This window comes from Stegodyphus dumicola, chromosome X1 (genome assembly GCF_044657685.1).
Source record: "Stegodyphus dumicola isolate Sdum_Otavi_A_Nest chromosome X1, ASM4465768v1".
NCBI classification, from domain to species: domain Eukaryota; kingdom Metazoa; phylum Arthropoda; class Arachnida; order Araneae; family Eresidae; genus Stegodyphus; species Stegodyphus dumicola.
Genome location: NC_140780.1, coordinates 135,406,506 through 135,428,100, shown reverse-complemented (window position 1 = coordinate 135,428,100; position 21,595 = coordinate 135,406,506). Strand labels below are relative to the sequence as shown.

Sequence of the window (21,595 nt, the reverse complement as noted above, 5' to 3'; positions counted from 1 at the left end):
TTTTTTGCTCTACCTTCTGTATTGCCATCTCATTTTTTCAAGTCAGATGTGTTTTTTTTGTTTGTTTGTTTGTTTGTTTTTTGTTGCTTGTGTACTTCATACCAGCATCTAATCATGTTTTTTGTGCTCAGAATTTCATCTTCAAATGCTGGTGTTAGTGTAAGAATCTTTTTGCAGTGCAATTATATCAGCTGCTACTATTTTACTGTGAATCTGCACTAATTTTCATGTGTCATGAATTATTGCCAAGCGACTACTGGAAATATCATAAAATTGAAGATATGGTTAAATTGAAGAATTGTGGTATTTATTTTGAATGAGATGGTTTGGTTTATGTGATTATGACAAAGCATTCAAGGGCTATATGCCTAAAGGAAAGAATGCTATCATAGAGGACTTTCTAAAGGAAACTGGCATGTATTCGTATTACACATGGATAAAACCACAAAAATGCCCATGCAGCCAGCCCATTTACGGGATTCGAACCTCGGATGGAACTACCTATGTTAAGCGACTTTAGTGCTCGGCCACTGGTGACCCTTAAATTAAATAATTATAATATTTTGTAATTTCTGATTGTATTTTATAATTATCAGCTATTTAATATTTTAAGTATGCATACTGCAAAAATATCGCTTTTTAAAGGCATAAAATATCGCTTAGTAAATGCATCCATCTGACTGATGTAGGAAAAGAGTCATTACCTATAGAACTTTTGACTGGAGCTGACTATGCTGGGAACATTTTCCACTTATCATGTGGTCTTGTTATAGTACAGACTCTACTCGGCTGGAATGTTATGGGCAAGATAAACAAATAACTATATTTCATTGTAAAGTACTTCATATTTGATAACCAGTATGCTAATCAAATGCAATAAAATTTGTGGACATTAGATGCCACAAAGAATATTAGATTAGAAGAAAGTCTTCAAGGACTGGGTTACAATCGGGAGAGGTTGAGGAAGTACCAAATAATGAAATAGAAGGGAAAGTACACTATGTTCTCAGACTGACCAGTTTTCGAAGAAAATTCTTTGACATCGCTTAGACCATTATTTGATGCATCATATAAAAAGAAAACTTTTTCTTCTCTAAGTAGCTGTTTAGCAAAAGGGCCAAATCTTCTAGAGTTGCTCACAGCAATATTGTATAAATTTAAAGAGGATAGGCATTACTTCAGATAAAATGAAAGTGGTTTTGCAAATTCTGTATATCTAGATGACAGAGATTTTTCTAAGGTTTCATTGGTGGAAAGATGCTGAACAGTCAGAGGTAAAGGAATTCTGCCAAAACCATGAGGTATTTGGACCTCATGGCTGTGGCAGAATGCTGTTTTTGTATGGGGCTGTGATTCATTCACATTTGAAGTAGTATCAGCTACCTCTCAAAGGTACCACTGAAAAGCTTAAAAGTTCCCTTTTTATTGACAGTTGTGTGACTTGGATAAATTCTGAAGGAGATGCAAATTACTTCATCCAGTGGGCAACTGAAGTCGTGTTATAGTGAAGCCGAGCTTCTGAAAGTAAGAGGACTATCGTGGAATAAAGAGCAAGATCTTCTACATTGTGACATTCAAAATACAGGATTATGAGATCTCCCATTGACCAGATGGAGTTAGTTATCTGTTGTAGATAAAGTAACTGATCCAACAGGAATTAGCTACCCTTTCACCCATCTTCCAAAATTATGAAAGACCTTGGAGGAAAAACAGATTTGGGATGCTGAACTGCAAGAGGATATTAAAGAGAAAATTTTAAAATTGGCGAATGATCTACCTTTATTGTCTTCGATGAAGATTCCTGTGTAGGTAACAGTAGACAATACTCTATCATACAACTTGCACATTTTCATTGATGCCTCGAAGAAATCATACAGAGCCGCAGTTTATTTGTGAAGCATATATGAGCAAGTGCACCTTTTTCAAGCCAAGTCCAGAGTAGCTCCATTGGGAAAATGTGCAATACCTAGACCTATTTGTGTCGCTATTGTGTTTCATTAGAGCTAGATTAGTTTCATTTTTCAAAATAAATAAATAAATAAATAAAATTTTGGATTGTGATTTTGAAAGAATACTATTGAATTGATTCTATAACAGCACTCTATTGGATTAAGAATAATGAGACTTGAGGAACATTTGTGAACAGCAGGGTGAAAGGAATATAAAAACTGAAGGCTGGCACTATGTACCAGGAGCCAAAAGTTTGGCAGTTTTATCTCTAGAGGAAATTTTGTCAGGAAATTAATAGTATCCAAATGGTGGGAGGGATCACAGTGGTTGCCAGTGCTGAAGATAAGTGACCTACCTCAAATCCAGTTGAAAATAAAGAGGAACCAGCAGCCAAAAAGAAGAGGGAAACTGCCTGCATCACCGAACTCTTCCTGCCCTACCAATGAACAAAAACAAAACAAACAAACAAACAAAAAAAAAAAAAAAAAAAAAAAAAAACTATCATGACAAGAAATCGAAGGCCTGTTCAGCTGTGTTCTGAATTTTTTTCATTAAAATTTTGAACTGAATTATTATTTTGGACCGAGAATTTTATTGCATATTTTGATTACAAATTGTATATTGTAAATCCGAAGGAGAAGCATTGTTACATTACTTGTCACTGCAACTGTATTGAAACTGATCTGTATCCTATTTTGAAAACTTTTTGTTAACTTAAACAGTTTTTTTAAAGAAATTTTTCTTATAGACTGTATATGTCATGGCTTGTAATAAAATTGTGTAGCTAAACAAATGTTGTTTAATGAAAAGGATTTATGAGGAAAAAATAGGTTAGCAATTTATCCATTCTCAACAAACATTCCCCAATATGCACAAGAATCTGTAGACTGATATTGCACCTGCAAGAAAGGACTCATATAAACAACCTGGCCTTAGGTAGGAGTTGAGCCTGCATTCTGGAGTCTGAAGTAACAGTCAGGCTCTACTAAATCTATATTAGTTAAGCATCTCAGTTCCTTTGCTTTCAAACTAACACAACTGTAAGAACTGACTACAATTTTGTGATTATGTATTTCTGATTTTTTTTTTTTGGCTTTAGCACTAGTCTTTAATTACTTGTTAATTAAAACACTGTGAAGAAAGTAATAATGTAGTGACCCCTTTCCCCAAAATTTGGTATGTTGTCAATGAAGAGGTTTTTGTATGAATTTTTGATTGAGAATTGTTTTTATTTTTCTCTCTAACATGCTGACATGACTGCATAAAGTTGCAAATAAAAGTGGAAAAGCAATTTTTCTGTGTATCACTTGCTACTGAGATTGCAGTATATTTAAAATAAAAGAGCTAATATGAAAACATTTTTGTTAGAATGTAGGAAAGACTCCTGAACATGCATCTGTTACAATACAAGCATGTTGATTAACACTTTTCTTATCAAAAGCATTTTGATAAATATAACAAACTCCAAGCTAAATGCTTTCTTATCAAAAGCATTTTGATAAATATAACAAACTCCAAGGCATAAAAAATAAAACTAATAACTTACATAATTTTCCTTACATATGGAATATGAAATTGATTCAATAGAGTATTAAAGGAAGTAGAAAAGCAAGCAGGATTTTCCATCTAAAAAATTAAGTTCTTTGTGAGGAGGACTGTTGTTGGTAGGTATTTAAAAGAAGCTGAAGTCAAGTTTTAAGTGATAATTTTAAAGCTTTGCTGTTATTGGTGATGAAGCAGTTCTGAAAATAAAAAATATAAACATTTTTATTTTTGTTGCTAACAAAGTAGCATTGTAGCTCTGTGGAAATGAGTTCATAAGTATTATGCCTATTTTGTTTTTCATTTTTATAGTTTTTCATGAGATTATATTTAAACCTGTTGTTACAGGATAAATGTTAAATATAAATATTTTCTCCATGAGTGTGTTGACAACATAACTCAAATTTTATTTACAGCTGTTTTCTTACACAAAACTTCTGTGGTAAAATTGCTTCTGTGTTTCATTCAAATTAGGTTAACAGAATAGCTTTATTTATGTTATGTAAAACACATCTGTCAATAATGTGTGTGCTGTAATTTCAGTTTGTGATGTGGGAATCCCTGTTGCACAGTTACCTGAAGATAGCCCAATTATTCATAAAGCAGACTTGGAAAATCATAATAAAGACGGCGGACTTTGGACTGTAATTTATGGCAAAGTATATGATGTTCAAGATTTCAAACTTAGAGCACCTTGTGGTATTGCAAATATTGAAGAGTACTCAGGTATGATTGACTCTCTGAATTTTGGTACATTAGCAATTTAAGCAGTAAGAAATCTTTTATATGCTTATAAAAATGTGAGAAAGGAATGTATATTTCCATAACAATAAGTTTTGAATCAGACATTTTTTGGGTAGAAAAACATTTTCATATTAAGATATATATTTCACAACTGTCCTTTTTATCTGTTAATAAATTATTAAGTAAAATTTGTCTGCTTAAGTATTTATTTATTTTACTACAAGCACATTAGCTTTATGTAAATACAAACAAAATGTTATTAATATACTTTGTGAGTGACAGTAATATTTAATTTCAGTTTATTATTCTGAAAAGAATGTTCTTTAAATTCATGTATTAGAATGTGGGATTCTCTCAACTAACTTGGTAGCGTTATATGCTGTTAAATAAAAACATCTTTATTTTTAGTATCTTTGATGTGTTATATTTCTTTATTAAAGCCTTTGTGGAGCTTGAGGCTCATAAATAGCTAGTTTAATAGCAGAAAATTCAGTGAATTTTTAGATTGTTATCTTACATGTTACATCCCCCCATAGGACTTTGTAAAGTTAACCAACAGGTTCAATTAATGTTTAAATAATGTGTTTATCAGTGAAATATGTCAGGAAAGAAGATTGAAACTTCTTTCAGCAGAAATTGGTGAAGTAGTGCCTTTAGCAAGAAAAATCTGTGATTTAAAGAACTTTATTATAATTAGAAATGAGACTAAAGGTGACTTGGATTCTGAGCCAAGTTCCAAGTTCAAAGAAAGTTTTTAGTTCAAAGAAAAAATTAATTTAAAATATAGTTCAGCTAGTTTCACAATGATTAAAAAAAATGTCTACTCTTTTGGAGCCAGTTAACATACTGCTTCTGAAAACAAATTTCAATATTTAATGCAAGAAAACTGTCATTGGTTTCAGAGCAAGAGAAGTAATGGAAAGTTTCCCACCAACCGAAGCAAATTGTGTAAAGACTTTGATAGTCTAAATGCTCGGTTCAGTATGTATGTTTTGGTGAATGTATATGTCAGGGAATTATTGAAATTAATAATTTCTGTGCAATCCAACCAAAAATTATAACTGATACTCCTCTACTACAAACTCTTATTTGCAAGCTCTGAAACACTGAGAATTACAAAAGGCAAATGCCTATATGCATTTATAGGCATCTTTGCCTGCATCATAGAAACACAAACAATAAAACAAAAATATCACAGCATTATTGCTGTGGTATTTTTGAGATTAGAAGAGAAAAGTTCTGCTAAACTCTTATTGCTGTTTGCTAAATCCAGAACAACCCACAATGGTGTACTAAACCTGCAGATTTTTGGACCTGTGGAAGCATCTTGAATAAAGGCATTAAGGAAGAAGCAATGGAAAAGCAGTTAAAATCTACAGAATCTTTGGCTAACATTAAAAATATTCTCCAGTGTAACAGGATCTATTCATACTTTTCTAAATACTCATAAATAGTTCATTTAGAGGGTTGGATTTTAAGATTTAGAAATAATTGTCTCTACAGTAAAGAAGAAAGAACCATAGAAGAGCTCACTTCTAAATTTCAAAAAACAGATGAAATTAGTGCAAATGATTCAAGAAGAGACCTTTCAAAGGAGAAAAAGATAAAAGGTTTAAAAGCTTGGCTACTTACCTAGATAAAAGGAAAATAATACTGTCAATAGTTTTTAGGGGACCTAACCGCCAAATCCTGGGTCAGGAGAATCATCATCCAACACCCTTTTAGTTTGGGCGCTACTGTAGAGACATTAGGTATTTTTCGGAAACATTCAGAATAAAAAATATGAAACGCCTTCCCTGGGAATCAAACCACAGAGCTCTGGAATACGTGCCCAGTGTGCAGACCACCACACCACGAAGGCATGCCAAGAATACAGGAGAAACACCATATAACCTTCAAACCATGAAGTTGTGCTGAAGCTCATTGAACATTTTCAGAAGAATAATTTGCGTTGTGGCCTTCAAATTTTGTAGAATATACTATGTGAAAAGTTTTGGATTTTTAAGAAAAAAACAATATCCAAAATCATATCAAAGTGCACCATTTGTAAGCAGTTCACTTTAAAGAAGCTAAACTCTGATCCTAGACCATTACCAGAAAAGAGTGTTTGTTCTGTTTTTCAAATTACAGGAGTGGATTCAGCTGGACTTTTATATCTTAAAGGGAATTGGAAAGCATGGTTACGGCTTTATGTCTTGGAGGGAATCAGAAGGCATGGGTACCCCTGCTGTTTACTAGGCAATGCATTCAGAACTTGTGCCAGTTCATCTACTGAGCTATTTTTAATGGCTTTTCATAGATTTATTGGTAGATGAGGAAGATACTGCACTATTTATTATAACAGCAGTTCCATTCTCATAAGTGCTGCTAACGTAGTTCATTTCTTGGATTGGAATAAAATTGTAAAATACGAGGGCTGTTCAAAAAGTATTGAATTTATTATGCAAAACAGGTTTTGAGTCAATCTCCTTCGAAATATGCTCCATTGGCAGTAACGCACTTGGCCCAACGATGTTTCCAGTCCTCGAAACACTTCTAGAACTCCGACTTTGGGATGTCCTGAAGCTGCTGCGTCAAATTCTGTTTTATGGTCTCAATGTCCTGAAACCAGAGTCCTTTTAAGGTGTTCTTGATCTCGGAAAAGAGGAAGAAATCTGGAGGTGACCTGTCCGTCGAGTAGGGATGATATGCTACTTAGATTGTTTTGTGTTTTTCCAGGAACTGCTGCACAAGATTGCTGGTCTGTGATGGAGCTCCGTCATGATGAAGCATCCAGCGAGAGGACGCCCACAACACCGGTCGTTTTCTGCAAACAGCCTCTCTTAATCTCCTCATGACATGCAAGTAGATTTCTTTGTTCACTGTCTGGCCCTGGGGAGCGTACTCATGATGAACAATTCCATCTGTATCGAAAAACACAAGCAACATGACTTTGATCTGGCTTCGCACCTGCCATGCTTTCTTTGGCTTTTGTTACGACTGCTGCTTTGTTTCGGGATCATATCCGTAAATCCATGACTCGTCTCCAGTGATGATGAGCTTCAGGAACTCCGGATCGTCGCTTGCACTTTGAAACAAATCAGATGAGATTGCCAGTCGTTGGAATTGCTGATCTTCAGTGAGGAGACGCAACACAAGCTTTGCAGACACTCGGCGCATGTTCAAGTCCTTTCTCAAAATTTCATCACGTGATCTTATGCAAACGCCAAACTCCTGTGCAATTTTCCAGACTGTTAAACGACGATCAGAGCGCACCACAGCCTGCACTTGTACAATCTTGTCCTCGTTGAAAGAGGTGGACGGGCGTCCAGAATGGGGATCACTGTCCACTGATTTCTGACCCTCCTTGAATCGCTGGAACCACTCGAAAACCCGAGCACAACTCATTGCCTCATCTCCAAATGCTGTTTTCATCATCTCGTAGGTTTCGGTGTCCGTTTTACTGAGCTTAAAGCAAAAATTGATACCGATTCGCTGCTCCGTGTTTTGAGACATTTTCTGCTTTCGACGAACGCGCGCAAACACTCCACATAAAAGAAGTCAGTGTGACTCAATGGCGCGCTGTACAGACCTGCCGGTTTTTGTGAAGGGAGGTGAAACAGGCCGATGCTATTCGCACCACCGGTGCGATTAGCCGCTTAAGCTGTTCGCACCAACATTAACCACGCATGCGCATTGAGTTGCAGATCCGTCAATTGAACCCCATTGAAAGGAACGAATTCTACGTACGCAAACTGTTGTTGTGAATTTTTTAAAAACAGGCGGGTTTCTACCTTGGCGTAGTTTATCATTTTTTAAGCATTGGCAACTTTCAAAAGTTTAGAAAGGAAAATGGGTTCCTTTTCTTATAAAAAGAAGGAACACATTTCCTTTTATTAAAGTATATATAAAAAAGAGCAGATTTTTATGTTCACAATGTTTATCCTTTTCCTGAACAGTTTCAATAGTTTAGATGTCTGATTTGGGGGGGGGGACAAAATCTTGTTTACATTTTTTGTACTTCTTAGAATAAATACATTTAGCTCTAAAGATGTGTTTGCGCAATCAAGATTTTAATTCATTCCTCTTTGAAAAATTTCGTCTAATAAAAGATACTAAAAATTAGACAGAGGATTTCTGTGTAGAAAATTTAGACATGAAATAAGTTAAAAGAGATTATATCAACTATTAAATGAATTATTCCGTGTGCCTGCTTATTTTTTTTATGGAAATACTTGGCATTTTCAGGACACAAAAAGTGCTTCAAAGAAAGTTGAGATATTAGTACAAACACATTAATCAATTAAATTGAAATAAATAATGGGATGTAATTTAAAAGACAGAAATAATTTAATGTAACAGATTTAGATTTAAAAATTTGCACACACAAATGATGTATCAGATTTTGTAAGGTTTTATTTCATAAATAACTTTGATTTTCAAATATCACATTTGAACCTATCAGTGTGTATACTAAAAAAGTGATGAATATATAAGAATATTATCATTTTCAGTAAGTTTTCTTATTGAATAATAAATAATAAATTCTGACAGTCCTATGCTATAATAATAGTGTCTAAGTTTGCATAAAAATTCCTCTGTTAAATAAAAGAATTTAAGTAATTTCTGTAGCCTTTTTGTCAATACACTAAAGATTTTTTAACTAATTACTTGTCCTCGCTTGCAATTAGAACCATCATTAAATCCCTGTTTTGTCTAATCATTTCCTGAACATTATCATGTATATAGATTGACCTCGTCTTTGTAACTCATAATTATTACTTTCAAATTATTCTCCTGCTGGTGAGCTATTAACAACATTCGCTCTCGCTACTGCCTGTCTTACAGAAATTGGCGTAAAATGCTGGTACCTGAGCTGATTGTGCACATGCGCAAACGTGAATGTGAATAGCCTGTTAGCTATGTATAGGTGGTGTGAATAGTCTGTTAGCTATTCGCACCGTCGGTGCGATTAGCCACTGCAGGTGAAACATGTGCGTGCATGATATGCACAGTCCCACCGCTAGGGGTTTTGTGGAATAAATAGAATAAATTCTTTCTCGATACTTTCTGAACAGCCCTCGTATAGTACAATGAACAGAATTGATTAAGAATTCAGCCGACCAACTGTGGTTTGGTGGGGGCAGTTGGTTTGAATGATAAAGGACATCCTGAAAAGGGTCTTAAGTTCAGCAGAATTGCTTAATGAAGAATTTGTCTGACTGTGAAGTGTCAATGGATTCTCAACCTCTCACCTACCAGTCTAAAGACAAATAACTAGTTCCTATATTACCTTTTTTACTATAAGATATCCAATGTTAATGCTCGCAACTATCAAAGCTGAAATCAAAGGATCAAAATGTAGATAAAATCTGCAAAGAGATATAAGAAAATGATTCAGAAGTAAATAGCTAGGTCTTCTTGTTCAAAGAGCAAAAAGTGAAGATGTTCCTAAAGTAGCTGTTGGAGATATAGTACTAATTGGAATAGACAATAGTAAATGAATCAACTGGCCACTGAGATTAATAACAGAACACATTGCTGGAAGGATGAACGGGTTCAAGTTGTAAAAATAATGAATGTCTCATTTGGAATTACTTTGTCTGACTCAAAATATGCACCCTTTAGAGGTTTCATTCACAGATGACATCCTAAAAGCAGAAAAGTTAATTGTATTGATAATAAGGACTTAGTTCAGAAGGGAAGTGTCCTAAAATTTGAAAGGCAAATATCTAAATCAGGTAGACAGATAAAAGTTTCTGACAAAGTAGATTTGTAAAAGGGGAACATAAGATTATTTATCGTATGTGCTCTTTGAATTTTTGTCTTTTGAAAGAGTTTTTGAATCATTTGTTCTAATTTCATGTCTGCTTTTTAATTATATGTTGCCATACATTATGCATTTGTGTTCAGTATGATATAAAACATAATGTATGATGTTGTGGTTACAGTGTATGATCAGAAGGTAGGAGTATATTATCATCTGCTTTTTAAGTATTTATTTTAACATGACATTAGCTTTATGTAAACAGAAATAGTATTTTATTAATATAATTTGTGAGTGGCCACAGTATTAAATTTCAGTTTATTATTGTTCTAGAAAGAACATTTTTTGAATTAGAATTAAGGATTCTCTCAACTTGCTTAGTAGATTTATATAATAAAACTACATTATTTGATTTTCATATTTTTTTAATTAAATTATAGACATGTTTATAATGATAAAAAAATGCTGACAGCTAAATATACTTATTCTTCATATTTTGTTTCAGTACTTCTATATAGTTACCATATTAATATCATCACAACTAACAAAATAACTATGTGTTTCACCAACATTCAAAATTATTGAGCTGGGAAAGTATATTGGGATCCCTGCCTAAATCTCAAGTTTAGAAAATTATATCAGAGTGCATAGAAGTGATTTTTTTTTTTTTTTTTGAAAATTAACTGTATCATTTTAGACTTATTTATTCAGAAAGTTAAAAGAATTTTAAAATGTGAAATTTGCTTCTTTTCTGTAGGAAAAGATGCTACTGGTGCGTTTGAAAATGCAAATCACACTGATGATGCTAGAAAACTACTTCAGACGTTTTTTATTGGAAATTATTGTGATGTATGTGATTAATTTCATTTATCCTTAATAGAAACTTCTCGAATGATTTTATAGATATTTGTTATTCATAATTATCATATTTTGTAGCCTGATTTAGAGCTTACTCAGCGAGCTGATCCATCAAACTATACTTCAGTAATGATAGACACTCAACGAACTTTAGCTTACCTTTTGGGGTTGAGTTCCCGTAATGAAGTTGTGGGCCCTCCTATGAATGCCTGTGAAACTGAATATTCTCAGTGGCTTTCTTCATCTGTGATGTTAGGGGGCCTTCAGGTATCACAGCCTCCAAATCCATTTGAAGAAGAAAAGGGTGAAGCCCGTAGTGCTTCTACAGCTGCATCTCCAGGTTCGTAATTTGTATTTGATATTTAAGGTTTGTAATTTTACTCATTTATCCATCCTTAAAAATTCTCAAATCCTCAAAGAGAGTTGCATCAAGCTGTATATATGGAGATTCTCTAACCAGTTGCAAATGTTTGGATAATGTCTTGGAATCAGGGTTGCCACGCTACCTGGAAAACCGGAAAAAGTCAGGGAATTCGGAAATTGACCAAAAAATTCAGGGAAAAGTCAGGGAATTTAAGTGTTTTAGTCAAAATCTGGAAAAGTCGGGGAATTTCATACGACGATCCCGCCAAAAAAGGCGAGTTTTGCGCTGACGTCGGAAGAGATCACTTTTTGGTGAATTGTGTATCATGTGAGTGTCATTCGGGCAGCTGGCATAGAGCCAATTTTCACAGCTTGAATTTGATTGTCTTTTAGAAAGGCAAATCAAGTTTCCCGCAACTTTTGGTTTCCAGTAACCTCGAGAATCGCATGTGCAGTGCATGAACTAAAGAAAGTACCTGTTCTCATATAAAACAAAATGGGTTTAATCCTAGTATACAGTACCATGAAGGTTAGAATAAAAAAATATGTATTGTAAAGAAAGAAAACCTCTCTGCAACAGATGTGGCTCCGTTCCATCATAGACGGAAACAGCTGTGCATGCGAGATATATCTGTCGCCAAAGCTCGAAACCAGTGTCGAAGTTCGAAGGTCACGTTATCAAGAGTTCATAAAATGAATATCATTTAAAATTTCTTTAAACTCTAAAGAAAAAGAAAATATTTTTGGTGCAAGTAAATTAATTCATTGATTAGTTATTTTGAGGGGGGGGGACTACGAAAATCCGTTTTTAAAATTATTGCGAAAAATCCAAGAAAAAACGTTCTTTGATAAAACGTTTCTTCTTGTATTTTTCGCAATAATTTAAAAATGGATTTTCGTAGTTTTCTTTTTTGTCAAAGAACGTTTCTTCTTAACACGTGTTTCTCAATTTCCTGTACACATCGCGGAGAGGGAAATTCTGGCCGCCAGTTTCCGTCACCAAATACCTTGGCAAATTTTCCCTCCACTTTCTAGCCACGTAACAGCATTTACGTGTATGGAACCTTTTCTTCTTTACATAGACGTTCTTTGGTTAGAATAATCTCCATGTATGGTACAGCGGGATTTGCCGACATGATGATGAGCAGTAAACGAGTCATTTTGTTCTTGGCGACAATTTTCAAAATCGTGCAAAGGCCGTACAGTATACTAGGATTTTACCGCAAAATCTTTTTCTTTTCTTTTTAATAAATACCTTGTCATTTTGCAGTAAAATAAAAAAAATAGTAATCAGTCATCTAGGCTAACCATGTAATGTAACTATTCGCTAAAATATCGTTGATTATTCTAATTCAATTTTTAAGTAATTATCTTTATTTTTATGTTATTCATATCATTTAATGTTGCTTCGTTCCTCTAAATTTATTTATCATTAGTAAATAATATTTCCAAATTTCAGGAAATTTTCTCTGGCATAATCCTGAAATTAATTCTAGCAGTATGATGACATCACGAAATTTAATGCACATATTTTTTCCTTGTGTATGCTGCGAAATAAATATAAAATACCTCAATTTAGTAAAAAAATATCATTAAATAGATTTCTTTCTTTCATTTAGCTGCAGAATGTCTTCAAAAAAAGCCTTATTTTATTCCAGATTGGGGAGATTCTAATCTCAATCTTCAGTGGAGAAAACAACTCCTATTATAATTATATTTGTGTTTTCAAGTGTTAAGGTGCCTTTTAAGAAGCCACCTCACAAAAATTAAATTTACCTAAAATCTAACCTAACTTTTAGCATTGCGTTCTGATTTATAAGAACCGGATTAGCCTCATGTTGAACTGGTGATGATCAGGAGTAATAATTAAATAAAACATACAATTGTTATCTAATGTATATATCTTAAATTGTATTAAGTTTCTTAAGTGGAAAAGTAAACAAAATTATCAAACAAAGTGTATCAAGAATAATTAAGAATAAATGTCCTTTGGGATTTATTGAATAATTAAATGAATTTGCTACACAGTACAAGTAATACCATAATTAATTTACCTCTCAGCACATCCAACGTACATTACGCGGATAGACTGGAATTTTCTCGAAACATACCTGGAAAAGTCAGGGAATTTCATTCTCCTGTTTGAGTGGCAGCTATATGTTATTCATTATAACAGGGCTGTATATCATTCATCTGCTATATAGCCGATGAATGATACTGCGTGTCCACATCGAACATATTTTGTCAGAATACTTGAAAACAGATTTCACTCAAATGTATTAGGCAACTCACTCACGAGTCTTGAACTTGATTAAGTATGTATAAGATACTGCTTTCACAGATCCTACAGGATCTTGAAAATTTGCTTTCAGAAGAGTTATATGCAGTTTCATAAGACTTGATCAACAGTTTGAAAAATTCTGTAAAATGAAGATATGAAGTTTACATTTCTATCAGAGGTGACGATATATGATATTAAACAAAGATTTGTTGCAAAACAAGAGAGATAAATTTTCCATCACTTTTAAATTTACATAAATCTGAAGTAAAAAAATAGTTGGATGGCAAGGGTAGTAATTTTATGGTACATTTTTGAAATCAGCAAATTTTGTTTTTAGTACTATAACTAGTGGCATTAAAACTATATCTGATTTTATTACATTTTTAAGTTTGGTAGATACTTCAAAATCATTTTTTGTTCTTACTAATTTCAATTTAATTTCAGGATAATAAATGAATAATTATCAATAGCAATATGACATTAATTTCATTTTTTTTGGCTAAATATAGCTGCAGAACATTTCTAATTGCATTTTAAGTGCCTACTAGTAACAAGAACATTGATTACTTTTTAATTATAAATAATAATAATTGTGTGATATATCTGATTAAACAGGATCTGCATGTATAAGATTTTTTGTTGGATTATTAAATCTGTGTATGCTTACTGCCTGAAAATTCAGTGCTTCCCCCCCCCTCAGTACCTTATTTTCATCTATATGCAAATCAGATTGCAGAAACCAGTAGCAAGATAATCCCCCCCCCCAAATTCCAGTTTAAAGGCAAATGCCAAAGCTGAGAGCTTAGGCTGACATTTTCTGACTCGATATAAGGATTAAATTCTAAAGTCAAAACATTACGACCTGTGTCAGTTCATGTCAACAGCATTACAGCTTATTAATCACTTTTAAGATCACCAACTAAAGTTTCAGCAGGTATATTGAAAAATTATAAAGGAAAAACTGAAAGCCTATGTCCTGTTCATTCTTAAATGTGTCTCATACAGAGCAAGAACACATAATGTTAAAAATTTCTAATAAGAGGGAAATTGTAAAAGCATATATCTAGCAAGAAACTCAGTCCTCGACTATGAAAGTGAATAACTAACCATGGGCTACATGTGTGTTAATATTTAATCTAGATCACCTAATTATTAATTTATGTTATTGATATTTTTAAACCTTTGATCAGCAAGGCCATATATATAGCCTAAAATACTTTTGTAACATCCTTAAGACTATATATATGTATAAATGCATCTTGAAATATGCCCAAGAAATTAAGGCAATATATTAAAAGTACATAAATTGAAGTGCAAAGTACCAGAGGCATTTTAGTATAAAAAATTTTTAAAAAAAACTCTTTCTGATGGTGGTTGAGAGAAATGTCGGCTTTCTTAGTGAAACTTCATGCCAGTCAGAGGATTAATGTTGTTTATAATTGCTGAACTTAATGTAAATTTAATTTAATATTTTTAAACTCAGGTTTCTGTTGTTGAACAGTTAACCTACCTAAGATTGATCTGAGAGCAGTCTTCATATACATATACATATACATTATTTGTTTCCGTAAATGAATGTTTGTCAATAAACTTTTTCATCATTATTTAATTCTGTTTTATAGGAAGTCAGTTGACATAGATACAGTTTCTTAATGAATTTTTAAAATTATTATTTTATTCATGGATTTGTAATCGTATTTCTAAAACAAAATTCCAGTATGTCAGATAAAAAATGATTACTTTTGATGCAGAAGACATATATTATTGAACAACAAGTACTTGCAAATTTTATGATGACACAGTAAGTGGTCATGAAAATAAAACATTTTTTGAATAAATGAATGTTAATACTACTAACTATTATTTCTCAGCCTAGTTATGATTTGGAAATTATTTATCAAGACCAATACTTTGAACGATTTTGTTGTAATTGAGTAAGTATATTATTTATAGGTCATTGGAATTAGAGCAGCATATGGATAATAAATTTGCATATTTAATCATTTTTCTAACTCACTAGCAGTCAGCATAAATTCAAAAGACATTTTTATAATTACAGTTACTAAAGCTGGAAATTTAAATTTGATGATTTTAATGGTTAATAATAGTTCCAGACCTCTAAAATGTGTACTTTAAAATGTGACTGGAATTTTATAATGTTTACATTTTGCATTATACTAAAAGTTTTGGCGACTCCTTTGGTTTTTGGGTGAAAAAAAAAGTGAACTCATGGGAAAGGAGAGTGTAAGGATAAAAAATGGTAGATGGTGTGTGTCTTTTATTAAATGCTATTTTAATAGTCATTACATGGTGATAGTGCTAGTCATTAGGTCATGCTTCAAGCATTCTCTTATGTTGGATTTCTTGGTGCAAAGAATGAAGGAATGAAGGTTTAGGCCTAATAATTCGAAAACATGTACCTAGCGATTCTTTTTGTGAAGTACTGTATGAGTTATGTAAATAAATTATATATGTGTGTATGATCAGATTCATCATTTGTGTTAAACATCTGTTATCTCTGGAATTGGTACTTCTTAGGGAATGAAACTTCATTATTGTTGTTACTACAAAGATATCTACAAATTAATTTTGAGAGTTAAAAATGATTTTATTGCAAGTTTGTTACAAGAATAATTTAATTTTGACAGCTTTTTAAGAACACCAATCTAGGTGTGCTAAGCCTCCTTTCATTATAATAATATTGAGCTGATAAAGTAAGTTATTGGACCTTGATATGTGTAAAAATGTTGATATCTTAAGTTGCAATGGAGATAGATAGCTTGGGTCAGAAAACTGGGAATTTGACAGATAAACTTTTAAGTGTGCTTGTTCAGAGTGTGATGTTAGCCTGTTTGCATGATTAACAGTAAAATAATTGTGCAACACTGATCATGAAAATGGACTAAAGCATTTGTAAAACTAATTTATGTGTGTGGTTGAATTTTATAATCGTAAGCATGGACTGCTGAATCATGGTAATTGTGGAGAAGTGATTTTTATTAAATTCCATTTTTGCAATTATGATAGGCATTATATGTAAATCCTGCACTGCATCACAGTAGATAAATAATAATCAAACAGATAAATTTGGTAACAGATCATACATTTTTTTACCATTGCTGGTATTTATCATTTAGAACTTGTGCACTGATAATTTTCTGTGGGCTTGAAAATAATTTTAAATGGCTTGTAATAGGAAAGAATATATATACGATACAAAGCCCAAATTCTGGATGTTCAATATTTAAAATGAACAAAAATCCAAATCTCCAGCAAACGTTTTCTTAAAAAAAAAAAAAAAAAAAAAAGTGTGTGTGCACTTTAAGCATGTGCATTTGATATTTTTTTATAATAAAATATGGATACTCCTTATCTGTAATTTCACTTGGGCGCTAAATAAAATACCTCTACAGTGAAGAAACATTCATTTGTTAGCATCAATCTGTATGGCAATAGTTTGGCTTTGTAATTGCCTTTTTGTTTGCCATACATCTCAAACCAAAGCATTAAGCATTGAAATCTCATTCAATTTAACCTACTAAATAACTCATATCCTTGACATCAACATAGCAATTCATTATTTCTTATTTTTTACTTTCATCACCTCATCACCATTAACTCATACCACCTTGAGAAATGACTTATGCAGTGATGCCTAAACAATTTGTTGTTATATTAGTATCTGAATATCAAAGAGCACAGTAATCTTTTATATTAACATTGCACTTGGTGTTGATTACCGATATTAGCTAACTGTGTTGCAAAGTGCTGAATGTGATGACGAGAAATTAACTAAAATGTCTTTCCATATGCAAAAAATAGATTTTGTAAGTAATATTTATAGGCCAAAAAATAAAATTTTGTACTGTTAGAAATAATAACAACTAATGTGATGTTCAGATAAGCTTTAAGTATATGTGAAATTTTTTTTAAAATTAAGGACGCAGTCGTAAGCATAGAATGTGAGTACAACCAAAATGAACATAAGTACAATGAATAACACAACTAATGTAATTCTGGCCTTATTTACTAACTTCTTCTTCATCAACGTCCAGGAAAGCCCAGGATGAGCCATTGCCTTCCTCAGAATCGAATTCCAAGCTCTTCTATTCCTGGCCATGGACATCCACTTGGTTATTTTTAAAATTCTTAAGTCTGTTTCCAAACAGTCGAGCCACCTAAGTTTAGGCCTCCCTCTTTTTCGGGTGCCGAATAGTCTGGCCGAGATCTTTTTAGTTACTCTATTTTCATCCATTCTGCACAGATGTCCTGCCCATTTAATTCTCTGAATCCCTATTTATTTTACTATATTTATTTCTTTAAAGGATTTATAGGGATCAGAGTTAGTTCTTCTAAAGTTATTGTTACATTTTATGCCACCATAAATACATCTCAAAATTTTTCTTTCAAAGACAGAAATGATACTTTTAGCTTTTTCTCTTGTTGCCCAGGTCTCAGTAGAGTATGTAAGAATGGGTCTGATTAAGCTTTTCTAAATTAAAATCTTCGTTTTTCTGCTAGTGAAGTTAGACTTCAAGTATTTTTTTTAGACCGAAAAAACATCGGTTAGCATCTTTGATTCTACTACGGATCTCGGACATTAAATCATTGAGAGTATTAACTTCTGATCCTCAATATTTAAATTTGCTAACAGTTTTAAATTTGTAATTCCCAATTTCAAAATAGGGGCTGCTGTTATTACCACATGCGATGTATTTAGTTTTAGTTTGGTTGATTGCTAGATTTATTTTGCTGGCTGCAGCCTCTAGAGATGTAAAAGCCTCTCTAAGTGACTCAGGAGTGTGTGCGACTATCAATATCGTCAGCAAATTCAAAAATCTGAACAGACTTGTTAAAGATAGTTCCACGAGTATTAATGTTGGAGTCTTTTATGATTTTTTGGAGGGCAAGGTTAAAAAGCAAGCAGGCCAGTGCATTGCCCTGTCTGAGCCCATTTGAAACAACAATAGGCTTAGAAAGATTATTCTGGATTTTAACCCTCAGTTTTTTCTCATTAAGAGTAATGGTGACCAAATTTATAAGTTTTTCAGGTATTGCAAATTCTCACATAGTTTCAATTAAATATTTTTTGTTTACTGAATCATAGGCAGTCTTAAACTCAATAAAAAGGTGGTGTGTTGCGATGCCATATTCATTAGTTTTTTCCAAAATTTGCCTAATGTTAAAGATTTGTTCTGCTCTAGGTCTTCCCTTGCGGAAACCACATTGGTAATCACCTAAAATATTTTCTGTATAAGTTACTAGTCTACTAAAAAGTATATTGGAAAATAGTTTGTAGAAAACACAGAGATTCCCATGTAGTTGGTACATTCCAAAATGTCTCCTGTTTTGTGTATAGGACAGATGATGCTCAGTTTCTAATCTTCGGATAAAACCTCTTGCTTCCAAACTGATTCGATGAGGTGGTGTATCTGTTGGAAGTGCCGTCAACGAAGGCACTTCCAACAGATAGACGATTTTACGAGGGGTATGGTGATCGGACTGAGAAGGGCGGGTTGGTCCTTACGTCAAAACGCTGCTGATACCCACATGGATGCGAGCACGGTGCATCGGCTATGGCAAACATGGTTGGAACAAGGAAATTTGGGAAGAAGGAGGGGTGCAGGTGCAGCCAGAGTGATGTCAGCATGCATGGATCAACGCATCCACCGACAAGCTGTGGTGGTCCTGCTAGTCACTTGTACCACGATTCTTCAGCATGTGCAAGATACCTTAGATGTTCCCGTGTCGACCAGAATCATTTTTCGTCGATTGGTTGAACGTGGTCTGCACTCACGGCGTCCATTAAGAAGACTGCCATTGACGCCACAGCATACAAGCCAACGTTTAGAATGGTGCCTGACTGGAGCGATGTGGATGACAGAATGGTGAAACATCATGTTTGGGGCACTATGACGGCCCAACGATACTTGGATAATTTACTGTGGCCGGTGGCAATCCCCTACCTTCAGGGGCTTATTGCAATTTTTCAGCAGGATAACACCCGACCACACAGTGCTCTCATCTGCCAACATGCTCTGCAAGGTATACAGATGCTTTCCTGGCCACCGTACTCTCCTGACCTGTCACCAATCAAACTTGTGTGGGGTGTGATTAGACACCGTTTACAGACTCTGCTCTGCCTCGTTCAGAAGATGAACTGTGGTAAATGGTTAAAAGGGAATGGAGAGCCATCCCTCAGGACACCATCCACACTCTTATTGACTCTATGCCTAGACGTGTTTCTTCGTGCATCGCTGTCTGCTGTGATCCTACATCTTACTGAGCTGACGCCGTACTCGCTCTGTATTCTGACTATCATTTTGAAATAAAGATCACTTATTGCTGCTTGCTGTCTCTGTCTTTTTTCCAAATTTCATCACTTTCTGACGACTCCTTCTTGGTGTTGCATTTTCAGTGTCGAGCAGTGTATTTTCCACGGTTTCCAGTTTGGCCATGTTTTTAGATCTTAGTTCTTCCCTGAGTGAGGACTGGAAATTTTGTTCAATTGCCTCATTTTTCAGCTTTTCACAGTCAAACATTTTTTTTTTTTTTTTTTTTCCCCTCTCTCCCTGTATCTTTCGGGCATTTTAAATTTTAGAAATTAGTTTAGCAATAACCAAAAAGTGGTCAGAATCACAGGTGGTACCTCAACAAGTTAAATCCCTATTAAAGTAGCGAAATCTTTGGTAGGTTTTCATCCCATTTGCATTTCATCCCATTTATTTATTTCTCAGTTTCAGGGTCAACACCAATTGATATCAAGTCAACAGTAGGCATGCCACAGCTTCAGTTTTCCTCATCTCAGTCTGATTCTTTCATACAGAATATTGCAGAAGGTCACTTTAATGAGCCTCTTGTGAAGAATTTTGTACATTTAGTGCATGAGTATAGTCGCACGCATCATATAACAGTCCATCTGAATTTTCCAATAGATCATCCTGTGGAAGAAGTGGGATGGTAAGTTAAACTGCATTAGAAAGTTTTATTCACATTTTGAAATTAAATAATTTGTGTATTAAATAATTTTCTTCTTACAGAAGTATTTTCTATACACTGTAAAATTTTGATTTAACCACTTGTGCTACGACTAAACTTCATGGTTGCGGCGCCGTGCACTACAATATAACAAGCAGTAAAGAGTCTCATTTATACCACTCCGCGTCTGCGAGTGCAATCCAGAGCTGTAACTCGAGAAATAAACAATCTCGTTGTTACGCGACATGTGCACCACTTTATTTTCATTTTTGCGATAAATGCCTATCGACGTGGTGTTCACGTCTCTCGTGGTTTGAGACAAAAGCATCTCGACGTGCGTGGCACGTCTTTTTAGCGCAAGTGGTTAAAAAGCTTGCTTTAAGATTGAAGTAATATTTTTTTAAATTAAAATTTTGGCAACTACTTTGAGCTTTTTGGATGAGTAGAGTTCGTACATAGTTTGCAAGTGAACATAATTTTCAACTTTGGGCACTCTGCACAATGCACTAAAATGGTCAAGGAATCATTTTCTGAGAAAAGTTCTACTTATTTAAAATGTAAATTTGAAGATTTTTATTAAGTTCAAGGACTAAAATTTTGAATTGATGTTTAAAAGTAGTACTGGTCAGGATTTAAAAAGGTGTTTATTTGCAATTTATTTTCATATTTGTTGTCAACAGTCTTGAAATAAATGTAATTATTGAAATGTAGTATTGATGACAAAGGGACTGTATAAAATTTCATTGTAGAAATAGTATAATTAATTTTAATGACCCCCCCCCCCCATATTTGCTTTTTTCGTTCACTGGCTTCCAAAAGATAATCATGAATGCAAATTAAGAATATTTGACAGCAGCTGAATTTGAGTGGCTAAAAATCTTTGCAGATACAGCTTGCAATATGCAGTTATCATATATTACAATAGGTGACAACTCACTATCCGAACATATGTTAATTAGCTGTATAGCCAATGCATTGTATTCTCTTGACATAAATGCACTCCAGAAGCATGTAGACTCAATGCCCAAAGGAATCAGAGCAGTTATCCATGCGAAAAGTGGTCCAATAAAATATTAATCTTGGGTTTCTAATTCATTGGCCATTGTGTGTATGAAAGATCCTGGAGTAAGCCA

General features: G+C 33.7%; 1 protein-coding gene across 2 annotated transcripts in view; it reads left to right on the top strand.

The window, feature by feature from the left end:
• Positions 1-21,595, top strand: part of HERC2 (E3 ubiquitin-protein ligase HERC2) — a 599,575-nt gene that overhangs the window by 228,619 nt on the left and 349,361 nt on the right. For both annotated transcript variants that reach the window (XM_085808058.1, XM_085808057.1), the window contains exons 23-26: positions 4,036-4,218; positions 10,740-10,831; positions 10,919-11,180; positions 20,222-20,444. In XM_085808058.1, coding sequence (XP_085664184.1) covers positions 4,036-4,218; positions 10,740-10,831; positions 10,919-11,180; positions 20,222-20,444 — 760 coding nt within the window. The remainder of the gene's footprint in view (positions 1-4,035; positions 4,219-10,739; positions 10,832-10,918; positions 11,181-20,221; positions 20,445-21,595) is intronic.